We start from the raw sequence: 11,301 nt of genomic DNA, 5'->3' as shown, positions 1-11,301 counted from the left end.
AGAGGGGGTGGGGGGGAGAGAGACAGAGAGAGAGACAGAGAGAGAGAGAGAGAGAGAGAGAGAGAGAGAGAGAGAGAAGAGAGAGAGAGAGAGGGGGAAGATCTGGAAGAAATTGGCTCTCATGGTTCGCAATTCGTTTCTATGAACCATCAAAAACACTTATGCACATTTGTTGAGACATGTACACCCATTTGCTGCTACGGTACGTAGCAGAGATTGGAAAGACGAACCTGACAGCAGACAGCCTATTCTCCTCTCTGCCATAAGACGCTTGTCCACTGCAGCCTCGAGCAAAGTTGCAACGTTTTTTTTTATGTCAGCCGCTGGAATGAAGACAGCAATACGGAAATATTAGGTTGAGAGAACATGACAGAAAAACTGATAATCCCTCAATGTAAATGTTTTTCTTGATGTCAGCCGCTGGAATGAAGACAGCAATACGGAAATATTAGGTTGAGAGAACATGACAGAAAAACTGATAATCCCTCAATGTAAATGTTTTGCGCCTCCATCGACACAATCAGTTGTGCGGCGGCCGACACCAACGCTGCCTGTAAGGACTAACCCGGGTTGAGAGAGATACAACATTTCGTAGACAGTGACACTCGATATGAAAATTCTCCACACAGAAATTGAGCCCATTCTTCTGCGTTGGAGGGCAATGAGTCTAATTGTAACATACATGTCAATGTATAGAATCTACAGACGCTGGTGAAGAAACTTTGGTAAAAGGGCATTGACAAGATATTCCTTTAATGTGTGTCTTGCTCACCACAACAGTCAAATGTGGTTATAGAACTGTGTACATGGGGTACCCCAGAAATACTACAAAAAGGTTCGGGGAAGAAAATAAAGGAAAATCGATCTACATGACATTCTGCAACAAACTGACAGAATACCTGCCGTTGACGAATTGTATTCATAACATTAGATTTATAATGATAATAGATCAATTCAAACGCATTATGCTATGCAATGTCCAAACATAACCACGTAGACGGACAGACAGACAGACAGACAGAGAGACAGACAGACAGACAGACAGACAGACAGACAGACAGACATACAGACAGACAGAAAGGAATAAAGAAAGAAAAAGAAAGAAAGAAAAAGAAAGAGAGAGAGAGAGAGAGAGAGAGAGAAATAGAAAAAAGGGGATGCAGATGTACGTATGTACGTAGGTACGTATGTACGTAGGTACGTAGGTACGTAGGTACGTAGGTACGTACGTACGTACGTACGTACGTATGTATGTATGTATGTATGTATGTATGTATGTATGTATGTATGTATGTATGTATAGCGACACAACAGAGCAGGCTGAAGATATACATGCCAGCATCTTTGCAATTTATGTTCAATGCATTCAGTTCAGATAACCTTGAGAAACAATGAGGTGGACGCCATAATATAGATGAATGTTGTCCTCTTCTTCTTCTTCTTCTTCTTCTTCTTCTTCTTCTTCTTCTTCTTCTTCTTCTTCTTCTTCTTCTTCTTCTTCTTCTTCTTCTTCTTCTTCTTCATCATCATCATAAACAACATCATCATCATCATCATCATTATTATTTTCATAATCATTATTATTACTAGCAATATTATTATTATTACTCACAATAGGAAGAGACCAACGTCTTGTACATAGGGAACTGGCCTGGCTTGTTGAAGCAGACTCTCTCCTTCAGGAACGCCCGCCCTTGGGAGTCCAGATCATATATCTCAACATGGCCCGGGGGAAACGGCTCCATTTTGACCTCATCGTCTGACATGCTATGGGAGAGGCCGAACAACCCTGCGGATATACGAGGGTGGGTCAGAAAGTGATGGAACTTGCCATTAAGTGGGTAAGATATTGACTGTGATTATAAAGCAATACACATAATCAATCTATAACAGGTCTACGCTCGAACCAACTATTGGAGTAGCTTGTGGCGTCACTCTTGACTATTGCATGAAGTCACAAGCAAAGAATGGTTTGCTGTACTTTGAAGGAAACAAGATGAAGATCACAAAAGAAAACATCAATTCCACATCTTTATGCACTGTAGACTTTGCAAATCGCAAAAACTAATTCATGAAAAAGTTCAGTTTTGTGAAGAACACATTTTCTTATTTAGTAAGATATATATATATAGAGATAGATAGAGAGAGAGAGAGAGAGAGAGAGAGAGAGAGAGAGAGAGAGAGAGAGAGAGAGAGAGAGAGAGTTTTTGGTGACAAATGTTCTAGCCACCCAAATTCCTCTGAGAAAGAGCAAACTGTTGATGTTGTCTGGAAATATATTGGCAATGTCCACATACCGCATAACAAAGAAGGTAGTGACATATCAGGGGTTTTGTTTGGGTTGGTGCAAAATATTTGACGTGACGAACTCAGTTTGAACAAAAGTGTGTGCTTATGAGATACCCATTTACTAACTAGGAACAAAAAGGAGGGAGCGAGATGTGCCCAACAATTGCTCAACATGTTTCAGGTATGCTAGAAGCTGAATACCGCTATGCTTTTCGGAAATATCCTATGGAAGCATACACATTCGAAGAGAAATTCAAAATAAAAATTGAAAATGCCATGTCCATAGCGTTAAAAGTTTTTGAGATACTTAACTTCCATCACTTTTTTTATCCACCCTTGTAAGAACAACTCACACAGTCCCATTAGAAAGGTCATAATAGTGGTGATGATGATGATGATGATGATGATGATGATGATGATGATGATGATAATGGGATGGATGGGAGGAGGGGCAGGAGGACAGGGAGTAGAATGGGGAAATAGAGGAGGAGGAGGAAATGAGAACAACATTTTTACCTTTAGCTTCAGAGCAGACCGCCAGAAAGCCTTGCTCAGTCTGAAAACGGAAGAGCGGCCGTACCCCATAGGTGTCACGACCTAAGATGACCTTTCTGTTCACCACGTCCAGAATGCAGAAAGCAAACACGCCGTCCAGGTGTTTAGCCATGAACTCGGCGCCATGTGAGTGGTAGAGGTGGATCATGGGCTCACCATCGACGTCTGTACTGAGGGACAGGTCGAATTCCTTGTCCAACTAAAGTCACAATGAAGAGATTGCGTTGGTGGTTAGTTATTTGGTTGGTTTTTAGAGGGAGTGGGTCGTTATGTAGACAGGTTGAGGAGTGGAGTCAATGACTTCCCCTTAATTTTCTATCTTTAAAAAAAGCTACCAATTCTGTCTTTCTCTTTCTTTTTGTTTTTGTCGGGTTTGTTTGTTTTTTTTAGGGTGGTTGTTTGTTTTTGTTGGGGGTGAGAGGGCTGTGGGGGAAGACCAAAGGCGTGAATGATAAAGAATGAGCAGAGGAGTTGAACGAGCGAGTGAGTGAGTAAGAGAGTGAGCGAGTGAATGAGTGAGCAAGCAAGCAGGCTGTGCTGCACATCATGCCAACCGTTAGCAAAAGTTATTCCCGCATCCGATCCGGACATAGGGGGATTACCTTGTTGGTGAGACAACTTCTTGGGCCTTCGGCATATTGTGATAGGGTAGCCAGTTCCTTTCCACGCCGCCTTTACCCCCTTAACTCGAAGTCAGGTACCTATTACTGCTGGGTGGGCAGGAGGGGGCGAAAAAAATCCGTGACCGAAACGAGGCTCGAACCCGGACTTTCCGCTTCGGAGACGAGAGCACTAACTGCTCCGCCACCGCAGCCTCCAACCGTTAGTAGGTGACTCAAAAAGTGATTTATTTTGTTGTCTTTGGAGGGGATTAAGGAGAATACCGCAGATTTCTAAAACGAAGAGATCCTCGAAGATTTCTATGGTCTCAAGCAACATGAAATATACTGACGATAAAAAAAAAGGTAAAAACGTCTTGCCTTTTTAGACGTTGAATGTCTTGACAACAGCAGAAACACGCGGAGCACGCTGATAGTTCTATTTCTATGATGTTAAGGTTAAACCTATTATTTTTCTTGGATGAAAAGGATCATATTTTATAGCGGGTTTTTTAAAATAATAAATAAAGACCTAAACTTGGTTTTTTTAAAACAGACAAGAAAAAAAATCTATCGCATGGTAGGGGAGATATACCAATTTTCTGGCATTGGTGCTGTGAATATTAATTCAAGCACCAAAATGGTAATTGTTGTAACGTGACCTCTTTTAGACTACTTCGTACAGACTCAAAAGACTAAATCATTTTTTATTACGCAATCAAAAAGTGGTATCTTTCTTTTGAATGCCAGGATAGTTCAATGATAAATGGGTTTTTTCTAAATATTGCGTTTATGTTTTGGAAGCGCTGAAAACATGGAAAACAATTCACGGGAGATCACAACAATTAAAATGACAACCAGGGCAGAAACCTCAGGTAAAAAAAGTAAGTAGGTCGAAGACTTCTCATGTCAAATATACCGTATACAACAACACAGTCAAAGAATGCTTCGGTTCAGTTATCACAACCCGACAAAGCCACCACGTCCCGTACGAACCACATTCGTGTATTATTACAATAAGCAAAAAAGAAATCCGAGAGCTTGGGGCTACAATAAATCTGTTGACGTACAGCTCATAGAACATAATATCAAATTTCCCTTTTCTCTGTGGACGAAGCACGGCAACTTAGAGTAGGTTAAGTTACACAATATAATTCATCATTCGTCTTCAGCATAAGGTGGGTTTCATTTTGGGAAGGTTATCCTAGCAAAAAAAATTGTTTTCGCTTTATTGAGCAATGGAAATGGAAAAGATTTACAGAGTTCAAAATCAAGCAGGTAATCTAGACACAGAAGTGTATTACGCGGGACACTTTCACAACGCCTTAACCATTCCAGTTGCAGTTCAGAGACTAAAGCAAAGAGAGGAATGTTGATAATAATCAGTAATTTTGTAATAACACATATGTGAAGATTTGGGGGTGTTCGGCGTGCATTGTCTACTTTTAAACTTCCGGGGCTAGTTAAAGTACAATGATACTAAACAAATTCTGAAGTTCAAATCAACACCGGAACAAATATTGTTGTAATCTATTGACAAAATCAGAAAGCTCCAATTTCTAGTCAAAATGTATTCACAGCATTCCAAGGCGAGGAATGAAATAAGAGGAGAACAACACAGAGTTACATATTATATGAAGTGTGTGTATTTGTGTGTGTGTGTGTGTGTGTGTGTGTGTGTGTGTGTGTGTGTGTGTGTGTGTGTGTGTGTGTGTGTGTGGTGGCTTGGGGAGTGTGTGTGTGTGTGTGTGCGTGTGGGTAAGAGGGTAAAAGTAAACTTGAGCCCTCCATTCTTACTTGACCTGTTACGCACTTCCAGGGTCTTCACTCTCCTTGTGATGTTCTCATACAGACTCTAAAAACTATAGAGATTGCCATGCAAGATACCGTTTTAACTTATTGGTTAAAATCTATTTTTATCTACGTGGTCAGGCATGTGGATACAGACAATGCAGTGAGAGGATCGATGCAGGAAGTACTCACCAGTTTGTGGTTGTAAATCTCCCCGTTATAAACGAGCCAGATGTACGGATGTGTGTACAAGCGCATGGGTTGCATACCTCTCACATCGTCCACGATTGCAAGGCGGTGAAAACCGAGGCAAGCGTTCTGAAAAAAACAATGGGGGGGGGGGGGGGGGGTCAAAAAGATGTCTTTGATAATTACTGGAAAGAAAACACACTAACAGACAAGGTGAGTTTGAAGAAGACGACAAAACAAAAGTAAGGTGACTAAGTATATCAGTAAAAAGTTAAAATGTAACATGCAATATCTATATCTTTGTGATGTTATTTGACGTTGCATTGAAAATGATCAGTAGATGGTGAGCACCGAAATATTACTCTGTTTAAGCCAAAGCATCAAATTCAGTACCAATTCTTCTTCACGGTGTGCGCACGCGTGTTCGTTTGTCCGTAAACATGCATACATTTGCGCTTACTTACATTATGTTGTATGCTTCATAATGTACATAATGCACTATGAATGTGTTTTAAAAAACGAAGGGGGGAATTTTGAGAGAGGAGAAGAGAGAGACACCGAGAGGGAGCAAAAAGACTGAGAGAAATATAATCTATGTGTGTATGTGTATGTAAGTGTGTGTTTGTATATGGATGTGTTTGTGTGCGTGTGTGCGTGTGTGCGTGTGCGCTTTGGCCCGTTTGGAAATGTTTGCAGTTGTCTTCAGAGCGACGTTCTGGAGAATTTATGAGTGCATGAGTGTAATGGTGAGTATGAGCATTTCGTTACCTCAGATTTACAAAGTTCTATCCCTTCAGTACCTAGTTTTAAGAAGAGTTTCACAACACGTCAAGCTTTTTCGAATGCAATTCTTTAAATATCGTGATAACGACTCTGAATAATCTTACGATTTTGACAGAGCAGCTAGAACATTCATTGGTTTCTGACCGTTTGGTCTTAGTGACTCAAACGGGCCAAAAATGTGAGACAGAACGTTTTAATTTTTAGGTAGCGATTTGCTGACGTCTGTATTTCTAACATAGAATCATGCGCTGCGTATTAAGGTCAGATCCTCAATCAGAGAGGAATGTTTTACCTAATCGATCTCATAATAACACGGACGAAACACTTTACTGTTCACGCTACATAAACAACAGCCGGCCTCATCTAGGCTCACTGCCACAGTGTCGCTCAACACAGAAAAGTGGAGAGTAAGCACAAATCCTCTAACAATATTCCTGACCTGGCACATTATGCAATTAAGTCAAAATAAATGTGGGAATATGTCTATTTAAATCACATCTTTCAATCGCATGGTGTCTACAACAGCTTGCAGATAAATTTTTGAAAACGTTGATCACCGTCTGTAATGTAAAATAATATCTACGATAGGCACTAAAAATTAGATCTATACGGTTTATTTAAAAGGCAACATAGACATTTTATTTAATTTTAATAACTGAATTATATTTATCGTAATATTTTGCATAGTTGCACTAATCGAGGATAAGGAATGGTTCGATTTGTTTTCATTTTGTTTAGATAGATTGACTACTACTTGCTTTTCAAAATCTTAATTTTCCCCAACCAAATACTGCTTAACATTTTGTAAACTATTTAATTTGACCAAACACGACATGGAGCCCCAGTCTTCGGTAAGCCCATCCTTCACTCAATAACAGTGAGTCATCGTTAAACTCTGGAGAAGAAAAAAACCCACCCCCCAAAAAACGTATGTTGAAAGAGACCTCTCGACAAGGCCATGATAGACAAATGAACTGGCACTGACAGGTAATCCACAGCCTGGTAGCGAAGCCAAAGAGAACCCAACTTTAATTATTGTGAATGTTCTGTAATGGGTGGTTGGTGGGGCACTCTTTTATGATTTGCTCCTTCTTTCCTATCAAACATCTGTCGTCTTTATCTCTTCTCCTTCTTCCTTTTGTATGCTACTGTCTGGTAAAACCTCTTATCTTCAGCACTTATATGACGTATTTGTAAAACTCTCACTAATAATGAGCTTTGTTATGCGTTACCTGTAAATGGTTGATGTTCTCAATTCTGAAGGCGTCAGGGCCCCTATGGGTGATTCGGTGTACTGCATTACACTGCACGGAGACGTTCTCATCAGAACCGAAGACAGCCCAAATGCCACACATTCTGACAGGTCGGCTTCACGAGAACTGCAATAAAAATAAAGCCAAAACAGATGCAAGGCATACAAAAGAAAATTGAATTAGGATGGTGCTTTCTTTTTGTCATGCCATGACAGGAAATAGGATGGTCTTATAGTGGGTGGGCCAAAGTTGTTGAGGCTTTTTTTTTGCCGAGAAGGAAAAAGAACTACTCATAGAACATGAAAGAAATGAAGGACAAGTAGGATGTTTCATTATGTAGATAAAAGACTAAAGAGAACCAATGCAGAGGAAGTGCAATCTTCTCGAAGGCATTTCTCCGGGTTAACTGTCATTCAAGTTATATTATCGTGGCGGCAGATGCTTCACTCAATCTGACACCTGAGGCACAATGCAGTTATAAATTATCTCATAAGTATTATGTATGACGTTCACCACCAATCCCCCCCCCTCCCCCCAAAAAAGCCTTCAAAATAATCTATGTGTTTTCAGTTTGGGGGGGGGGTCAAAGATGATAGGGGAAAAATAGTTTCTTTTTGCTTTTGTCCTTGTCCCTACGTCAGTGAACACACGAACAATTAATCTTGCCTCTCCTGAAAACATCGTGACGTCACAGTTCTCAGAGGGCATTATTTGCCCACTACTGGCCCCACAATAATAACACCATCTGGTGCTCCATAATATCTAGCAAATGTGGAGGTGCTCGGGGACGTTCAAATAAAAATAGCCACTTCATTTTCTTGTGTCTCTCTTTTTGGTCGCTCTGTGAATATCTAAATGACAATTTAAAAAGACTTAACCTAGAATGACTCCATGGTCATTCTTTGAGTAATCTATCGATAAAGGGACAAAAAGGCGTTAAAACTATTTTCAGGTCAAACTTTATTCGGGCAAATGCTTTCTTGTCCAGCAAACGTGCTCTCCTCACAGTGGCAGATAAGGAGAATCCTATAACATGTTCCTTATTTCTGGAGAGTAAAGTACAAGCTAGTTGGTGTAACGCCATCCCATTTCCCCACCTTGAAAATATAGGTCTTCACACCAGGAAAAAGAAGCCACAGAAAACCAGACCAAGTGCGTAAGTGCATTGTAGGTTCAGGTTCTGGCTGTGGACGTTCGTTTCAAACTGAGGTCACCTTCAGAGATTTTCGAGAAAACATCACAAAAAGTGGATAAAGGTATCGAGTATTGGCCCCTAAAAACACTACACAAGACAAAAAGGCCTTAAAGAGAAAGCAAAATCTGTTACGAAAAGGAATGTGAGAGACTGGAAACTGAGATGCGGGGGGGGGGGGGGAAGGGGGGATTTAATCTACTTCTTCCATATCATGTTGCACTAACAGGAAAGAAGCAATATCGAATACGATGCACCGTCTAATTTCTGTGTGGGGCACAATAACTATTTTTCACCGGCTGCAAATAAAACCTAACTCTAAAACTTCAAGTAGAAAAAATGTCTGCCTCCATAAGGAATTGCAAATGGAATTCCTTTTACTTTTTTTTTCTTTGTTTTAGCCGGGGATTTGGGGGGGGGGGTGCTCCAGGGCAGTGAGTTTAGAAAAGGTCTTAGTAGTTGTAAAGCGCATAGAGCATGCTGTAGAGTGTGGATATAATCTATGTGTTACACAAAAATGCAGATACTCTTCTTTTTAATATTACTGCCGCATACTTAGTAATAGACGCAATAAAGTAAACTTAGTTTTTAGCATGACAGACTCAAAGAACCCGTGTAATGCATTAGACATGAAAACACAATCCTAAAGACAAGTTGTTAAGAAATCAGCAGGGGTGGCTTGACCGATATGTGTGAACAAAATAAAAAGAGCTGTTGTAATAGGACAGACAGGTTCAGCTGTCTCGGCACATGTTATTCAACCGTGTATTTGTGAAAGGCGGAACTTAAAAGCAATCCAGGTCTCAGTTTACGGTTTATCCTGCCCAACCTTAAAATCGTTGAAAGGACTGCGAGCACACAGTGTGCAGTATACCGGAGTTGGGTTTAGTGACAGTACAGTTGAGAAGACAGTTTGAGCTTGCTTGACCTTTCCCAGTGCAATGAAGATAGACCTACCGCATTGATGAACGCGAAAAGCAGCGACTGATCTATTGCATGTAATGTGTGACGCTCCGATAAACGCAATTCAGATCACCCATGTCGTAAGGGGCAGGCTATATCAAACCTGTCTGCTAGGTCAACCCGGGCTGAGTAAATCTAGCATCCGAGCAGGAAGACAGAGACAACAGAAAAAAACAAACATGCGTTCAACATTAAGGAAAGAATGCAAAGTTATTCAAGCAATAAAGACCCGCTTTTAGCCTAGACAGATGCTCAAAACTGAAGACTATTTATAACCGAATAGATGGAAAACTGTGGTATTGGTCTGAGTGTATTGGAAAACAAGCACTTCTACATGTTGTTTAAAAAGTTTCCCAAGGCTAAAAACTAATTTAGAAGAAAGTAGTATAGTTTGATTAGAGTGACTGTAGACTATTTACGCCCCGATTGACACTATTTAGAACTGCGTGCCACGGCAAAGCGAAAAAAAAAATCTACAGCACCGCAGAGGCCAGTAGTTCATGTACACAATAATGTAGAATGGAAAAACGTATAATTTTACGGTGAACAAGACAAGGCATGTCATTCATGCAGGTACTGGTGCTCGTGTTGAACCGATGGAACACCAAGCCTTATAAATTGAAATAGATCTGGTTTTACACAAACTTCGCACTATGGATACTTTTACCTCACTCTGCTTTTGCCGATTCATAAAAGCACAAACAGCTGATATTCAGTATTATTCATTGAACGTTTGGTACCGTAATCGTTGTAAGAAACATGAATCTTCGTCGCACAAAATTTTCAACTATACTTCAACGAAAGAGTCTAAGGCCATTAGCTTGGATCAGGATATCTTGTGTAGATATGCATTAATGTGCAGTGGGGTTACAAATAAATCAACGGGCAGCTGTTCATACTAACCTAGTTGAATAAACTTATTATTCGAAACTTCGAATTCTAGTTAACATCGTGCGATTACAGCTTTAAAAAAGGGTTACTCGACTTAAAGTTATAAAGAATATCGCAGAAGATTGGATTTATCGTCATAATGTTAGGCTACTGAAATGCCTTACCTTTTCACTGGCGGAAAGAAAACAAGAACGGGGGTTCAGAAAACACAGTGCGGTCGCTGACTAGCGGATACCACCGGTGGAGATCTGACAGTTGTTAGCACACACTGAGCAGGGAAGCCGGGTTTTATAAAGCCCGCCGGTCTGTGCTCCTCCTAGGTTGCTGATGCAACGGTTTGGCCTTGTTCTTGTTTCGCAGCTGAGCGCTGGAGCGGGCTGTGAACTGACCCGCTGTGACCCACAGAGGTGCCTCATAATAGTGCAGTGCGAAGGGGTAACTCGTGAAACGTAACGAAGCGAAATAAATACTGTTCATGTGAGAGAGCCGTGGTCTCTGCCTACTTCTATGGCATTGATGGAGAGAGAGAGAGAGAGAGAGAGAGAGAGAGAGAGAGAGAGAGAGAGAGAGAGAGAGAGACAAATGAGTTACGCAAGACGAGGAGGAGGAGGAGGAAGGTTAGGAGTGGGAGGAGGAGGAGAATGTGAACAGACGGACATACCACATGGGCAGTGATGCGTTCTTTCCTCGGCTTCACTCAGAAAGCCTTGGTTCTTTTACAACACCGTCAGTGTAGACAGGTCATGGAGTGAGTGTACTTCATTATATGGGACACTATGGGGGTCGGTGGGAGGGG

The 11,301-nt window shown here is 40.9% G+C and overlaps 1 protein-coding gene across 1 annotated transcript in view; it reads right to left on the bottom strand.

Annotated features, from left to right (window-relative positions):
• Positions 1-10,820, bottom strand: part of LOC101860920 (asparagine synthetase [glutamine-hydrolyzing]) — a 64,145-nt gene extending 53,325 nt beyond the window's left edge. Inside the window, exons 1-6 of the mRNA XM_005106578.3 lie at positions 10,670-10,820; positions 7,439-7,585; positions 5,427-5,552; positions 2,806-3,043; positions 1,613-1,789; positions 231-323 (exon numbers count right to left, since the gene is read on the bottom strand). Coding sequence (XP_005106635.1) covers positions 231-323; positions 1,613-1,789; positions 2,806-3,043; positions 5,427-5,552; positions 7,439-7,561 — 757 coding nt within the window. The 5' untranslated portion in view covers positions 7,562-7,585; positions 10,670-10,820. The remainder of the gene's footprint in view (positions 1-230; positions 324-1,612; positions 1,790-2,805; positions 3,044-5,426; positions 5,553-7,438; positions 7,586-10,669) is intronic.
• Positions 10,821-11,301: the final 481 nt, after the last annotated feature.

This window comes from Aplysia californica, unplaced genomic scaffold, assembly GCF_000002075.1.
Source record: "Aplysia californica isolate F4 #8 unplaced genomic scaffold, AplCal3.0 scaffold00544, whole genome shotgun sequence".
NCBI classification, from domain to species: Eukaryota; Metazoa; Mollusca; class Gastropoda; order Aplysiida; family Aplysiidae; genus Aplysia; species Aplysia californica.
The sequence above is the reverse complement of the archived record's forward strand: the minus strand, read 5'-3'. Positions and strand labels throughout refer to the sequence as shown.